At 43.7% G+C, this 16,837-nt stretch overlaps 1 protein-coding gene across 4 annotated transcripts in view; it reads left to right on the forward strand.

Moving 5' to 3' along the window:
• The window catches only part of NTRK2 (neurotrophic receptor tyrosine kinase 2), a 335,800-nt gene that overhangs the window by 169,013 nt on the left and 149,950 nt on the right, over nucleotides 1–16,837 (forward strand). For 2 of the 4 annotated variants that reach the window (XM_019423519.2, XM_019423521.2), the window contains exons 12-13: nucleotides 9,978–10,025; nucleotides 15,567–15,755. In XM_019423519.2, coding sequence (XP_019279064.1) covers nucleotides 9,978–10,025; nucleotides 15,567–15,755 — 237 coding nt within the window. The remainder of the gene's footprint in view (nucleotides 1–9,977; nucleotides 10,026–15,566; nucleotides 15,756–16,837) is intronic. The other 2 variants (XM_053907837.1, XM_019423522.2) reach the window with 1 other exon arrangement.

Here is a 16,837-nt window from a genome sequence, read left to right on the forward strand (position 1 = left end):
ATTGGCCTCACACATTTCCTGACCTTGGCGGGATTCAAGAGTGTGGAGGTAGGTGGTGGGACGGGAAGGGCGACGGTGGGTCACTGAAAAGCAAGACAAAGGATGATCTGGAGCAAGTAATCACGTTCCCAGATCAAAGGGAAGAAGTTGAGTATAGTTAAAAATGGAGACTATCCTTTAGCGGAATCCTGCTTAGAAAAGCGATCATCTCTTTCTCCCTCCAAAATTCCACAGAACAGCCGCACACACGAAAATGCCTGCATGGTGCTTTGCGTTAGCTATAGCAAGTGTTGGCCTAGGGGAACTAAAAAAAATTGCATGTTATGTACATGTAAATATAAATAATGTAAAGTAAATCTAACTATAACTATAAATATAAATATATAGCAGACATTGCAAAGGCATTTCCAAATGCATCTGACGTGGCAGCAAACCTTGAGGAGGGAGGAGTGGGGAGCGTAGCCTGCCTTCACTTTGGCCTCACTTGGCAACTGAACAGAATTGACAGGTCCGAGCAAGTCAGCCAAGGTCTGAGTCATTGTTTAGGTTTTCCATGGAAACGAAAGCTCATGGGAATCGACATAAAGTGTTTGCCAGACTCTATGGGTTTGTCATTCTCTTTGAGGGCCACTAATATGATGATTCTAAGATGATTCGCTGAGATTCAGCCAATTTCCTTTCCAAACACTTGCTCTGAGTTCTTACCAACATTGCTTTGCAGAGAGAGGGAAATTTGGGGTGAATCTCAGGTAGTCATTCGCTGCACATTTAGACAGTGTGAACATGGAGATTTTGGGTGCATGCAACCAGACATCACCTGCCTTCCCTGCAGGAAGCTTGTGAACACTGAAAAAAAAATGTTTATAGAGCATTTTTTTGCTCTCGCTACAGTGATACTCTAGAAAGGCAAAGCTTTGATAGGGCTCTCTTGTGTCTATCAACTCTTGTTGGTAAACAGAGGTTGCCCCTGCCTTGCTCAAAGTTCCCAGCTTGGAAACGAATTATTAGAAGTTTCAGGTTCCATTTTTTTTTTACCCGCCCAGGGAAGACTGTGACTGCCGTTGTTAAAGAAAAAGCCTTTTGCAATAGATTTAAAAACAAAACAAAACAAAACAAAACAGTGATTTGTACAGTTTAATTGTGAATGACTAAGATGTGGACCAACTGAATTTCCTTGGAAATATTCCATATGTTCAAAATAAAAGAGGGAAGTAGTCAGCATTTCCCCCTCTCAAAGTTAAATGTTTGAAACATGGGATCAGGACATTTTGCCACATTCCAAGCAAGTCTGGTTTCATCTATTGCCACTTGAGACTTCTGAACTTTAAGTCTGTAGGATTTAAAGCTTTAGTCTGCTTTTATTTTTTTAACGCAGCAATAGAAGCTGACCAATTTTCCCTAATTAAAGTAATATCTAATCCCCCATAAGTTTCCTGGCACATAGCAAATATTCAGTAAGTACTGTTTTCTAAAATTGCATTTGCACAGCCAGGCCCTTCTCTCAAGATGAGGATATAGTGACCCAAAAGCATCTGAGCATTATTTAGCAGGAGAAAATCTAGGCCAGTTGACTGAGAGCTTTTCTTTAAATTGCACATGATCTCACATTCCCAAAATACCCACGCACAGGGAAGCTATATAAGGCCATGTGGCAATCTGTTCTCAGTCATATGTGCCTAATGATTAGTACTATAGATTACTGGATTTTGAATAGGCCTTCAATGCCTTTTCGCAACCCCTGTCTTCATGGAGCAGGAAGCAGAGCCTATAAGGGGGAAGTGACTCACCTAAGGTCATGCGGTTTGTCTCTTGCCTTGTTTAGGGCCAGCCCCCTCTGACATCTGGTCTCCATCTTTATTCTTTATGCATCTTTATTCCACACTCTTGCCTGGAGTGCTGGGTTCTAAGTGTTGCTCGCCTTTAAATATTGTCCTCAGGGAGGTTTCATTGGAGTGCCAAAAATGAATCAGAGCGGTAGCAAACATATCTGCAAAAACATAGTGGTTTTTATGTTGAGTGTATCATTTGCATATTGGCATTTTCATTAGACTTGCTGAACTTACTGTGCTCTTTTAAGAAAGTTGTTTTCATTTATTGGACAAGTATTTCTTTGTTATAAGTTCATTTACTTTGAGAGAGAGCACAAGCAGGGACAGAGGGAGAGGGGAGAAAGAGAATCCCAAGGAGGCTCTGCTGTCAGCACAGAGCCCGAAGGGAGGCTCGAACTCACGAACTGTGAGATCATGACCTGAGTCGAAACCAAGAGTCAGACGTTTAACCAACGGAGCCACCCAGGCAGCCCCGGCAAGGATTTCTTGCGGGTCTGTGCCAGGTACTGGAGGTACTACGTAGACAAGATCCCTGTTGCAAATGCCGTCGATGTCACACCCATACCTGCTCAGTTTCCACTGTGTGCGCTTGCCCACAGAGTCCTGTTGCAGGCGCCCATGACTCTGTCTCGGTGCTTTATCCTAGCCAGAAGCCCTCGGCCAGTGGCAAGTGACAGCGGAGAGGGAACGACCCTGCTTCCTCACCTTCTGGGCGGGATGACTCCAAGGTGCATTCACTACTGCCTCCCGAGACCCCCAGGGATTTGAACTCTAGTTGTATACAGTGTGTCCCATTGGACAAGGGCATGCACTGCCAGCTTCTTTCCCTGCCTGCTCCTGAGTCCTTGGGTCAGAGTCTGCTTCGGAGGAAGCCTTGTCTAAGCCAGTGACTTCTGGGAGCTCAAGTTCTAGGAAAGGATACAGACAATAAACAATAGATCAAGGAAATAGGGCCATTTATTGGTGTGTGCCGAGAAGGATGAGATGGTAGTGGAGAGACATTGGCTAAAGCGGCGAGGTTGGGGCCCTGCCGAGGATGTGCTGGCTGACCCGAAGCTTGGAGCAGGGATTAGAGAGCTCAGAAGAAGATTCTAGGAGGAGGCAAGAAGATGTGCAAAGTGAGCAGGGGCAGGAAGGAGGCCAGGATAGTGGCTTCGCAGGAGACGGCTGAGGCTACATCACACAGAACTGCACAACGAGGAACAGGAGTTTATGCTAAACGCAACAAGAAGCCGCTAGAGCAGGTTAAGTAGGGGAAGGGTGTGCAGTCATCTGATTCCTGCTTGAAAATGATTACTCTGGGGGCACCTGGTGGCTCAGTCGGTTAATCGTCCGACTTCAGCTCAGGTTGTGATCTCACAGGTCGTGAGTTCGAGCCCCCACATTGGGCCCTGGGCTGATGGTGTGGAGCCTGCTTGGGATTCTTTCTCTCTTCCTCTCTCTCTGCCCCTTCCATGTGCTCTCTCTCTCTCTTTCTCTCTCTCTCCCTCAAAAATAAATTAATAAAAAAGAAAATGATTTCTCTGGCAGCTCCATGGAGAAGAGATTGGGGGGAGGGTGCCGAGGGTGGAGCAGGACACCAGTTGGAGGTTCAGCTGAGAGATGGTGGATGGTTCTCAGCACCCGGCTTCAACTGTTGGCAGGGAGCGTAATTAAATAGAGCTGAAAGGCAGACTACTGTGCATTCACATCTTTGTCTCTAACACCGTTTAAATGTATTTTAGTGTTTCTCCGCATTTTGTGGTGAAGAACCCTTTGAAAATCTAGTGACATCTGTGGAGTTTTTGCTCCGGAAAGATGCAAGTGCGCAGGGATACACAATTTTGAATTTGCGTGATTTGTATGATTGGGAAGTCATGGAGTCAGTTAATTACACCTCAGATATCTATCTATCTCTGTATCTATCTCTGTATCTATCTATGTATCTATCTATGTATCTAGATAGATATAGACAGATAGATATAGATATAGATATAGATATAGATATAGATATAAATATTATTTGTCTACATGTATTAGTTGGCAAAGGCTCCCTACCATAGTAAATGAGTCCCCAAGTGGGTAATTGTTCAAACACAAGAGTTTATTTCTTGCGTATGGATGACAGAGGATAAATGACTTCATTGGCTTTCAGGGAGAATAATTTGGTTTCTTCACAGCCTATATCTGTAAAATAATACTGGGAGAATTAGCATCATGTCTTCATGTCATAACTTTCAAGTTTGCTGTGAAAGTTGTTTCCACTCTGGACACATAGAGGGGGAAAGAGCATGGAGCGACACATAGGAGACGTCTTGACAGGCTGGCCTGGAAGTGGTACCGTCACTCTGGTCACCTTCCGTTGGCTGCAATTTAATGGTATGACCACAGCCAACCTCAAGGAGGGCTAGAAAGGGTAGTCTAGCTGTGGGCCCAGAAAGAAGAGGGAAATATAATTTTCAGAGGGCACACAGCACTTTCAGCCATAATACACATTCATGTGGTTTCTTTGGTATTTGTCACACTGGAGGTGTTCAATGTTACTTTTCCTAAAGAACAGCATAATGAGTCACTTCAGAGATTTGAGGGAAGGTAAGGGATGAAGCCAATGAGGGTTGGTCAGAAGGACCCTTTCCATGATTTCCAGAACCAGTTAACTAACAGCAAAGCCTCTTCCTCGCCTGTGCAGATGGTACTTATATAAAGGTTGTGTCCTTAACTGAAAGATTAAGATTAAATTAAAGTAGAAACTTGGCCTCAGACTACACTTTTCTGCGCCCTGAAGAGCTGGAATTCATCTGAAATAAACTCTTACTCACTCTGGTTATGTGTCAGTTGGAAAGGGAGATGGCTGTATTGTCAACAAAGTGATTCTTTGCGTTCATTTCCCCTCCACTCTGATGATCAGTCCTCCTGGTCTTTGAGGTAATAGGCAATCAGCCACTCGGTCAAGCACTTACTGAGTTTCTACTCTGAGCTCAACGCTGTCTTGTCCTCACTTTCCCTATAAGAGAAAGGCAGCCTGGAGGCTCCTCTATCCGGTGCCCTTTAGGGAGTGGGTGTGGCCATAGGAAGCTGGAGGTAAAGTACATCCTGTCAGTGAATCATATTTTCCCATTTGCTCCCATTACAATGTTCTTGGGGGTGGAGGATGGTGAGTCTTGCTTTAAAATATAAAGAGATTACCTTCGAGAACTCAACAAATTTTAATTCCTCCCGAATTAAAAGGGAGGAGAGCTGATTTTTCTCCTAACAGACTGAAACAATTCTTCTGAAACTTAGAGAAAAAAAAAAATCCAAAAACTGTGTTCTTTGGAGATCAGAATGCTTCTCACAATTGCATTTAGAGTTTGTGTGATTCAGCACCCACGGGGAAGATTAGGTTTCTTCCACCTTGCCTGTTTCTCATTTCTTCCCCTGATTCTCTCGCCTGTATCATAAATATTCCTTTTCAGCCCCCTAAATTTTAGCTGTTTTCCTTTGAGAGACATTTGAAAAGCGATCTTTATTACCATTTATTTTGGATCTCCTCTTAGAGTTATTAATGTGTTAATGCATTCTTTTTCCTATATTCTCCTTCTCTGGTCAGGGAAGATTAAACTTTCTTCAATATGAGAAGGATTTAATTGGTTGATTTCATAATTTAGAGTCTTTGTTAGTCAGATTGCAGAAAGACAAGTTCCTTTGAACTCACTGCAACTACATTTGCTTTTGAAGGAGTCCTTTATTTTGCAGCAAATAAAGTGTCCTTATTAAACAGAAAATAAAAGAATGTCTGGCAGGACTCTACTCCCAATGGGTGAAACATCACAGGAAATTGAGAAATTGTTTCTTTTTGCCTTGTGAGAGAATTTTCCTGGTGAGATTTCGTATTAAGGTCTTAAGACTACTGCTTAAATCCATCAAGAAAGACCCATTGAACAAGGGACAGCTTTTGAGGAGGAAGAGAGGACCGATGTGACCTTGCTATCTCAGGTTTCGAATTGTCCAAGAAATCTGGGGAATGGCCAAGAAGATTGTCCTCTCTTACGAAATAATTGTGTCGCTGTGTTAGAGCTTAGACCTACCTACTTTAGCAACTTCAGATTAAGTTTGTCAAAAGGTAGCTGCAGTTGGCGGAAGCCCTTTCATTGGTACCTGCAGATGAGGGTGTCTCATTTGGCCAAATAAGAAATGTGTCCTAAGTACGGCATCTAGCGTGCATTCCCAGTTAGACTGTGGGCTCTGGAACTTGGGCCTTAGACCTGTGCCTGGGCTCTAGACCTGTGGTCCAGACACTGGATACTTCCCTCTTATCTTCTCCACAGAGACCCCTGACCTAGGATTTGTGCCCCACGCTCATGCTCTAAGGTTAGCCACTCAGCTGAGCTCTGAGTTCCCCACAGACACTCCGGGAAGCAGCACCATATGTCCTATTATCCAAAACCAAAACCTTCCTTCTTCACTCCCCATAGTCCCCCCAATGTGGCAAGTCCTACTCACTCCCCTAAACAGGCCTGACAGCCGTCTCCTGTCCCCGTGCCCCTCCACTGTGCCCGATTCAGGCCACAGCTCTCTCATGCCTTGATGTCTCTAGAAGCCTCCTTAACGGGTCTCCTGCCCTCATCTTTCCCTCTCACAATCCTGTTTCCATCCTGCAGCCAAAGTGATTTTTCAAAAATTCAGCTTGATCATATTACTGCTTGGCCCAAGGGTGTTTTGTTTTATTTTGTTTTGTTTAGAGCCTACCAGCAATTTTCATTGTAAAACCCAAACTCTTGGCCTGACCCTTGCTTCTGTTTCTCAGTTTCCTACCCTTTCCTGGTGCATCACCCCCCGACACATACAGAGCCCCCCACCCTAGCTGTGAGTGGATAGTGACAGTGCCTCTCTCTGCTTTTCCCCATTCTTGACTAATTCCTTTTTTGTTGTTGTTTTGTTTTGTTTTGTTGTATTTTATTTTATTTTAATTTTAATGTTTATTTATTTTTGAGAGAGACAGGGGGGGGGGGAGAGAGGCAGATTGTGAGTGGGGAAGGGACAGAGAGAGGGAGACACAGAATCTGAAGCAGGCTTCAGGCTCTGAGCTGTCAGCACAGAGTCCGACGCGGGGCTCAAACCCAGGAACCATGAGATCACAACCTAAGCCGAAGTTGGACACTTAACCAATGTAACCACCCAGGCACCCCGACTAATTCTTATTTTAAAAAACATGTGTATTTATTTATTTTGAGAGAGAAAAGAGAGCGAGAGAGACCACACTGAGCAAGGGAGGGGCAGAGAGAGAGAACCCTGATGCAGGGCTTGATCTCATGAACTGGGAGATCATGACCTGAGCCAAAATCAAGAGGCAGATGCTTAACCAACCAACCCACCCAGCAGCCACCCCAACCCCCACCCCACACCATTCTTGTCATATTCCGATCTGTTACCCAGAAGCCAGAGAACTCTCCCTTGACCATCTCCCTTAGACTGGGATATATGTTCCTCCTGTGAGTCCCCATGCATCCTAGATATACTTCTCCAATAGCTAATCCTCAACTGTCAGCTCCCTAAGGGCAGACCCAAATGAGGGAAACTCATTTATCTTTGAATCCTCTATTGTACCTGTGTTGATCAAGAAAAAAAAAAAAAGGAAGATCTAAAATAAAACAAAAGCATTTGGGGGGGGGTCTTAGAATTGCAATGTGGGGAGCACCGATTCAGGTAGAAACCCCAACTGTGTCCCATTGAGGAGTGAAAGCCAGTGGTCTTTATTAGCAAATTGCAGAAGTATTAGGAAACATGCACAAGCTGGTTTTCCAAAAATCATGTTTGGAAAATGTAATTACATTTTACGTCATTGGTTGAGTATACTATGTCAATTACTAGGAAAACACCTTTTGCAGAGCGTCCAGTTTTTATCCAGAATGTGGATTCAGCAGCTCTGGGTTCAGTCACATGCCTTTGCTTGGTTCAGCGGTTCAAGGTAGCTCCTGTTTCAAAAAAACAAGATGAAGTTTTAGTCTCCAAGCGGAGTGTCTCATGTTCAGAGGTCTGACCCAGGCTCACTCTTGTTGAACAAATGAGCAAGAACGAATGGCTACATACAGTGCTTTCCTATATATAAAATTGAATCTCGATTGTAATGTCCACTTTGGCTAATTATGGCTAAGCATTTTGGAAGATTGGAAAGACAACTATGAAAGAATGAAAAAAAAACAGATTTGGCATCAGAAGGGTGAGTCTGCTCAGTTACTACTTGGTGTGACCTTTGCTAGGTTTATCAGCCTCTGAGTCTTAATTCCTTATCAATGAACAGAGGGTCATATGTTATAGGGTCTGGCGGAGGACTAAGGGAGAAACACCTGGTAGTAGGGGACACACCTGGTGAATTACAATATCTGAATAAATCAGAGGGGCTCTGACCCTCTTCATATCTGTGTTCTCATGTGGCAAAGGCGAGAGTTAGGTGGAGACACGCCATCTCTGTTCAGTTAGGTGGAGACATATCAATGGCAGGATGGAGGTAGAAAATGGTTCACCCTTTGATTTCCCATTGGGTGAACTGTGAAAATACACTCCTGCCTTCTCACACACTATTAAGAAAAGTAGACCAGGTATGGTGGAAAAGCAGCTGAATTCGCGTGTTGGGCACCTTAACATTACTCATCCCTTTGGACTCACTAATTCCATTTCAGGATTTATCTGGAAGGAATGATTTTTGAAAATGGGGACGGATGCACCTGAGATGTGGACAGGTGTTCCTTACAGTCGTATTTATTATTACAATTGACGATAATCTGTAATGTGTAAATCAGTGAGGGGCTGCTATGACATTGTCCTTCTGCGGGTTCTCCGTAAGATGGAAACGATTTCGAAAAAAAAATGCTCAAGTGAAAGAGGCAGTCTTAAAAATTTTGATCTACTGTTTAATTAAAACTATGTAAATCAAACAAATGGAGGAAACCAAAAATTGACCAGTAGGAAATACCCTCTGTTTTCAAAGGGTTTAGTGGTAACTAAGAAAGCCACAGACACAGCGCTGCCTCACTAGACTGAGGACCCAGTGAATGAGGCTCACTGTCTTCTGTGCAAAGGGATCTTTATTTGGCATTGGATAGAGGCCAGACCTTCATCCTGTCTTCTAAAACCTGGAAGAAAGCATTCAGAGGAATATCAATCAGAAGTAAAAAATCGCCTTCGAGGTTGGGGAGCCCACGATGTAGGCTACCAAGGGAGGAAGGTTAACTAGAAAAAAGAGTAATCATGATGACAACTGTGTAAGGCATTTTTTATCGTGCCAAGAGTTTTCATATACATTGTTTCACTTAAATTGGCTCTTCTACGCAGCTTTACATCTTCACTGCCTACAAAAACCACTGTAGACCTGAAGATCTGAGAAGCACAGTTACTTATTTGGGCCCCATATCCTTTATCCGCCTCTTATCCAGGGATCCCCCCACTGTGTAGAGTTCACTTTGAACCCCGCGGAAATTACACAGAGGGGCACAGTCAGGCCCAGGAAACAAATAGGCATTTCACTGTGGCTTTATTCCCTGGAGGACCTCCAAACATTTGTCAGATCTTTACTTACATGCGCTTCATGGAGCTTTGTGTGACAACAGGCACAGAGCTGCTGTGAACTCCCCACTGTCACACAGCAAGTCAGTGGCAGAATCTGTGTAGAATTAAGATCCCCCCCCTTTTTTTTCTCCTTGAATCCCCCTCCAGCCCAAGTATCAGTTCTCCCACGGGACTACGTGTTCCTTTTGTCACTGCCTGCCTCAGCTCCACAAAAGATCTGTTTTGTCTTGTTATTTTCCCACATTGCTGCAGTCGAGAACCATGGTGCATTTGTCAAACGCGTTGTGTATTTTCATCCCTAGAGCTTAGTTAGATGATTCGATACTTAGGAAGAAGAGAGTGAGAAATCAAGAAAACCGCTCAGAGCCATTAACTCTCGATTTGGGCCATTTTTCTCAAAGACAGGCTACTGTCTCTTACCTGGTTCAAATGCCCATGTTCTCAGGATGAGACATAAATCTTTACACCAAAATTCAAGCATCTGTTTCCAGGTGTTTGAGAGGAAGCTTTGTTCTTCACAGGAGCTTTTTGAGGAAGTCTGTTATTTCACTAAGGACAGTGCTGAATACCCCTGGTTTACACTTCTCTTTCGAAGTTTATTTTATGTTTTGTTGTGGTTTTCAGATTTCTCATGGTTTGGATTTGGGAAAGTAAAATCAAGACAAGGTGTTGGTAAGTAGTTACTCCTTCTTTGGATAAGTAACGAGTTTATGTTGCTTGATTCGGATGAAATTGCTTGGCCCTTCTTCCCACTTGTTGGCCCCATGATTAATTTTCTGTGTTCCTTGTTTCTGATTTGCTGAAGAGAGAGGGCTAGAATTTTTCCAGAAAAGGCATGGCTTTCACTCACTGAGTTCAGCAAATGGTTTTATATTTTTGAAGTCGACTTGTTTTCATCCCAGGAAGAATGCCAACTGTTGTACCAGGTCGAGGTAGTTGCTGGGCTTTTAAGAAGGTTCAGGAAAGAAAATGCAACAGCACCAAAACTCCATGTACAGGAAAGTTGGCTAAAAGTCACGTCTGGACAAGCTGGGATCTTAACTTCCTCCATTGGCCAAGATGTAGTACACTTCTGAATTGGTAAATCAGCTGTTCGTTTATGACCATTTCTCTTTCAAAACAAGACTCTAACGTCCAGACGCTCTGATTTGTACTTGATTGCATTCTATTCCTTGCATTCAGACTGTGTGCTGACAATTGAAAAGCAGAGTTTGTAGCTTACCAAATGAGTGCACATAATGTATCTCATCACTGGGATTGAAATCAGGTGTGATCTCCCGGGACCTCCAATTTGTTCAGTACTTTCTATGGGTACAGCGACTATGAACAGGAATTCACTAGAAAGCACAAAAAGACAGACTGTCTTACATCTTGCTCGTGTGTTTCCAAGATCTGGCCATCTTGGGCGTCTGTGTATTAGTATATATTCTGGTAGCAAGGCTGGCTATAGGTAAAACTGCAAATTAGGGGAAATGTACCAGTGTCATGGAGCGTTCTGGTTCTGAGTCATCCGTTCCATGCAAGGAACTCTGTTTCCTTTCTTTTTATGAGCCTGATATTAGTAACCCTGACCCTTAGGTAGCCCCATGAATTCCAAGGTCAAAGCTCGTAATCAGCAAAGCTAAGATAGGGACGTGGCAAAATTGGAAAATTAAACTCAGACATCTCAGGATTTGTTGGTGACTCCCCGAGGGGCACATTTCAGATTCAGCTAATCTCAGTCACTTTGCCAGGATACCAGAGACTGCCCTGCTGGGCGATCTTAAAGGTGCTCTGTGTTTAGGCTTTGTGTTCTGTGTATGTGTTGGCGGGGAGGAGGCAGAGGGTGATAAGGTTTCATACCATAGCGCTGTGAGATGGGGGTCTTTTCTCCACTAAACAGAAGATCACTGTAACCATGTAAGCATTTTCCAGGCCAGTTTGCCCTGCTGAGAGGTGCTTGTTCTTAGAAAACTTCAAAAACAGGGCTTCACCCTTTTAGGCCACAGCAGAGAGAATTTTCCTTCAGAATTGTTCTTTGAGCCACAGTCCGTCAGAGATGCTGCAGCTTTAAAATGTACGTTTTATTATTATTCGGGTCTAGTGAGGCCAAGAGGCCAGAGGAGGACAGCCATTGAAAAGATAGTCTGTTACTCGCCGTTCCTGAGAGGAGAGGGCAGCCACACCATGGTGGGGGGACCCCAAGAGGAACACTGGGGTCGGTCAGAGGGCAGAACATGGGGGCAAGAGCCTTTATGGTGGTTACCATAGGAAGGAACTAGTGAGGCAGGGTAAGCAGGTTTAGGATCGGCTGGTCTGAGTGACCTTAGCAGACTCTGGGGCAGACAGGCTGTCCCCAGTTGGCTGGTGCTTGGCTCTGGGGTGACAGGGCAGGCGGATAGTGGCCCGGAGTATGACAGCCTGATAAGGTGGTGCAGGCTATGGACTGGTTGGACTGGAGATGGAAAGAATGCTCTCAGAAAAGTTCTTTACCATCGCTAGGGACTGGCTATCCTGGGAGGGGCAGTTCCTTCAGGATCAGTGAGGCCCCAGTGATGAAGCATCAGAATACAGACAGTAAAAGATATGGTTAATACAGCTGCCCAAGAACAATGGCCTCTCCCCTCGCCTCGAAGACATTGTTGGTCTTGAGAGAAGGAAACTCCTTTCCCAGGTGACTTTCAGCCATTCTTATCATAGGAACACAAGTCTAAGGCTTGGAAATATCTGTGAGTCAGACATGCAATATGCCTTACCAAGCAGCTCCGTTGACAGAAAAATCTCTCTTTGCACCTGAGACACAGTAAAATAAAAATGGGCTAAAAAATGTTTCCAGGCATAGCCCATATTTCTCAGCTCAGTAATTAGAACTATCCTCCCCCCCCAACAACCTGGCAGGTTGCACATATCCCACAATTTGAAACTTCTTATTAATATTATAAGACTTTTTTTCAAACCCTCATGTGAATTCCTTATAACACGCTGTGATGTGCCCCTGACTCTTCTTCTGTCTGTCTTTTTGTGGTGTCTCCTCAAGCTCGTGCACAGACACACAATGACACATCCCGTGATAGGCACAGACAGCCTGCTGTCAAATTATATAGACATTCATTGTCCCTGCTGAGAGCTTTTTCCCCTTCCCAACTTTGCTGTGCTCCGTTAGATCAAAATGTTCATAGAAAAATGGGCTGGATCGCTGCAACCTTGCCAGCCATATCAATCTTCCAGGATTTAGAACATCGATGATGAAGGAAACAGCACTTGAATTAATATTTCACTTGATAAATTGTTGAGGTTTATGTGTTGCTGAGATTTGTCAACAGCGGCCTTCTGGCAAAGCAGAAAGGCTTTTGAAAAATGACCTCTGATGCTTTATACCACTTTTATGCTTAACATTCCCCCCTCCAAACAGAGAGCCCATTCCCTGGGGCTCTGTTACTGCAGAGTCGGGGGTTCTACTCAGAGAAACCAAGGCAAAGAAAGGGTCTCCTCTGATGGAGGAAGAAAAGCAAAGAGCAAGTATTTTGCTGTAATTCTTTAAGTCAGGGTTCCACTATGTACATGGCAGATGATCCAGAGCCCGAATTCCTGGAGGAGTCTCAGCATTGTCTTCTAGGTATCAGCTTCCTCCAAGATGATTGAATGCTACAGGAATGTTGATGGCCTGGCCTGGCCCAGGGGAGAGTCACAGAAGAAAGCAACTGGGATCAGTGTGTTTTAATCATTGCAGGGGCTCCAGAAGCAAATATCGCTGGCCTTCTGACAACATGTGGAAGGTCTGAACATGACAGCTCCTGCATTTCTGGGGGTAAATGTTGAGAAATGTACGACCTTGACTGCACCCACCTCGGGGAGTTCAGGCAGTAGCATGCTTTTGGTTCCTGCACCAGGAACACGGCAAGGGGGCCAGTGGTGGGGAGGTTTTACTGGCAAGGTGCAGAGAACGCTTAGCATAACACATTTATGTTTTTCCATCTCTGGGTTTAAGCTCTGGGTGATCTAGGCCTGTCAGGAAGCCAATCATAAAACGGGGATGGTTAAGGATATTGGAAAGAACTTGTCTTTATAGCTTTTCTTGGCAGAGTTTCTGCCCTTTAGTAATACCGGTGTGCTAGACTCAAGATGAGCACAACCAGTGAGCTTGCTTTTGCTTTGAGTAATCTGAAGATTCTAAATTGGCTGTGTGAGGACTTGTTTGCAGAATTAAGCCAGAGTGTATCATTAAAGGCAACTTAAATGCACATCCCCTTGAGAGGATGCTTTAAAAAATTACCTATAATAGCAGTTGGCTGCCTCCTGCATAGTTTGTTTAAGATTCAGCTAGCTGCGGAATGTCCAATTGTTATCACTACAAACTGTGATAATCCCCGTCTGAGGGGGAAAATGAATCTTGGAGGTTGGGGGACGGATTACCATTATCTTTCATAGGGGATTCGAAAATGTGTGACACAGTTACTTTCGTCTTTAGAATTGCCGTGCTTCTCACTGAAATAGTTGATTAATTGAGAGGGAAAAGACAGAGAAGGGTGGAGGTGTGGAAGCATGTGTCCTGGGTGGTTGGATGACCGCACAATCCTGTGCTCGCTCAGCAAGTAGCAATTCAGGCTTTTCTTCCCCTGGTACGCAGTTGCTTGACTGATGCTTTTTCATCTTTCTTCCTTACCGTTCCTTCCTGTGTTTCTCTTGGCTTATGCCAGTAGCTGTGGCCAGTGGTCCGCTTCAGTGGGACCCTCCAGCCACGCAGTGCCCTGCAGAAACATGTGTAATATATGTCTGAGAGTGGGTGTTGACTTCTAACGTACAGAATCGTGAACCAGCGAGAACTTAATTGTCCTGAAGACAATTGTCTTAATTATCTATAGACCTTTAACTCTGTGCATCTAGTTTTGTTTGCAGACACATGGGCTTAGTGGTCAGTAGATAAATTGTTTAAACAAGACACAGTAGACCATATTTATGGGCATATACGTTCTTAGACTTGGGACCAGAAAGTTTAAGTCTTGTGTGAAATATGTCATGGCTGTGGCTTTAGTATAAAGACATCCATAGAGTAATCTACACATAATATTAGGGTTAAAGGCAAAGTGGGCAACTTGGCCGTGGGATTGATCCATTATTGTTATGAAAGTATTTTGTAGGCAAAATGCTAACAAGGTGTGTGCAGAAAGAGAAACATAGTAATAGGACCATCCAATGTAACTTTAGTCCACCGGTTGGAAGTTTATTAATAATACCTAGTAGTAATTCATACTCATGAAGCCCATTTAAGTTTATAATACACTTTGCTATCACTAGTCTCATAAAATAACAAGCAGATATTCTTTTGCACATTTCACAAATGTAAGTGGATGTAGAGGTACAAAAAAGGCAAGTGACTTGTCCAAAGAGTGGAGGAAGGCACTCAGATCTTTAAACTGCTAATGCATCTTTTGGGATATGGTGACACAGGAATCCTGCATTCATGCTGGGAGTTTTAATGAGAGAGTGTTTGTCCTAAAGATGTTCAGAGAACAGAGAGCAAAACTGCATATTAACTTACCGGAGAAGGAAGTCAAGACAGTGGAAACTTTGCCCATCGGTGGTGGGAACAGAAAATGGTGCAGCCACTTTGGAAAACAGTTGGGCATTTCCTCAAAATGTTAAACATAGAGATAGCATATGCCCTGGCAATTCTACCCAGGAGAAATGAAAACGTATGTCTACACAAAAACTTGTACGCAGATGTTCATAGCAGCATTATTTATTTGTGATGTGGAAATACCCCAAATGTCAACCTGTGGAAATGCCCCAAATGTCCATCAAAGGGATGAACGGATCAACAGAATGAAGCATATCCATACAATGGAATATTATTTGGCAATAGAAAGGACTAAAGTAATGACACATGCTACAACATGAGTGAAGCTTAAAAGCGTGCTAAATGAAAGCCGTCTGTTTCAAAAGATCTCATATTAAATGATTGCATTTATATGAAATGTCCAGAATAAGTCCACGGAGACAGAAAATAAATGCAAATTCATGGATGCCTGGGGCTGGGAGTGGGGGACGTGGGGAATGACTGAAAACGTTCTCAAATTACGTTGAAGTGATGGCTGCACAACTCTCTGAATAGACTGAAAACCACTTAATTGTATGCTTTCCATGGGTGAACTTCATGTATGTGTGAATTATAGCTCAACAAGAGCATTCAAAGCATTACAGGAGAATATGTTGTTGTTTTTTTTCCAACTCCAGGCCCAGCTTCAGTTATCAGCAATGATGATGACTCTGCCAGCCCACTCCACCACATCTCCAATGGGAGTAACACCCCATCATCTTCAGAGGGCGGCCCCGATGCCGTCATTATTGGAATGACCAAGATTCCTGTCATTGAAAATCCCCAGTACTTTGGCATCACCAACAGTCAGCTCAAGCCAGACACATGTAAGTACAGCTGTTTATACTTACTTTTATACTTATTGGCCTGTTTGCTGCATAGCTATATCAATCAGCGTGTTTATCAGAGCGCCTGACAAGGATGACTGAGGGGAGGGGGCAGTGAAATGGCTGAGGATTGGTGGGGCTTTGGGCCGATGGAATAGATCCTTTAGTTTGCTGCTTATGGAATTCTCAGGGTGTGTGTCCTGCAGGGCCTGGGACTGTGGGCAGATATTGACTTCTCTTGGGATCCATTTCCCAAAACCATTTGTCACCATGAAGTTGGAATCAAGGCATGCTTGTCTTGAAAAAGATAGAGACAGAAACCAGAGGTATCAGTAGACTGCACATACATCAGTTACAAAAGACAGGCAATTGGTGGCTTTTAAACTGGATTTATTGAAAGTCATTAAAATATACACCATTGGTAGTCAGGAAGGTGCTGTGTTGCACACAGGTGGTATTGACTCGGGTAGTTCTGTATTATTGGTTCAGTTCTTGTTCCCAGCATGATATTTGTGGTCATGCCACAATAGGAAAGACACATCACAACAGATCATGTGCATATTAAGTACACTGACCTGTTCTTCACAAGACCAAATGAACCCATTAGCCTCTGTTGAGAAGCTTGGGGTTTTCCTCAGAGACTCTTATCCTATCTTCAAAGCCACTGCTCAAATATAAAAAATGGAGCATGGCTTTATGGAAAACAAAAAATAAAACCACAGTGAACAAACAGGCTTATGCCATTGGAACTGCAGGCCTTTCTTCATACGTGAATAAGGAGCCAGAACATCAGGTGGCCTAGGCCTTAGGGGTTCACCTGACACCGATGGACACCTTCTGTCTATTTGGCATGTTCTTACTCTGTCTTAAATACTGTTCTCCTGCCTTGCCTCAGAGGTAAGGTGTAACAAGTGCAAAGTTAGATTTTGGAGACTGACTTTCCTAAGAACTCTCACGGGATAAAGGAACTTAGCAATAAGCATCTTTTCGCATATAAGGAAATACCTATAATTTCCTCCTATTCATTCAAATTTACCCCCAAGGTATGGTGAATATTGCATTTTAATGTAATCATTAGAAAA

The sequence above is a fragment of the Panthera pardus genome, unplaced genomic scaffold (assembly GCF_024362965.1).
Source record: "Panthera pardus isolate Hobbes unplaced genomic scaffold, ASM2436296v1 HiC_scaffold_20, whole genome shotgun sequence".
Taxonomy (NCBI): Eukaryota; Metazoa; Chordata; class Mammalia; order Carnivora; family Felidae; genus Panthera; species Panthera pardus.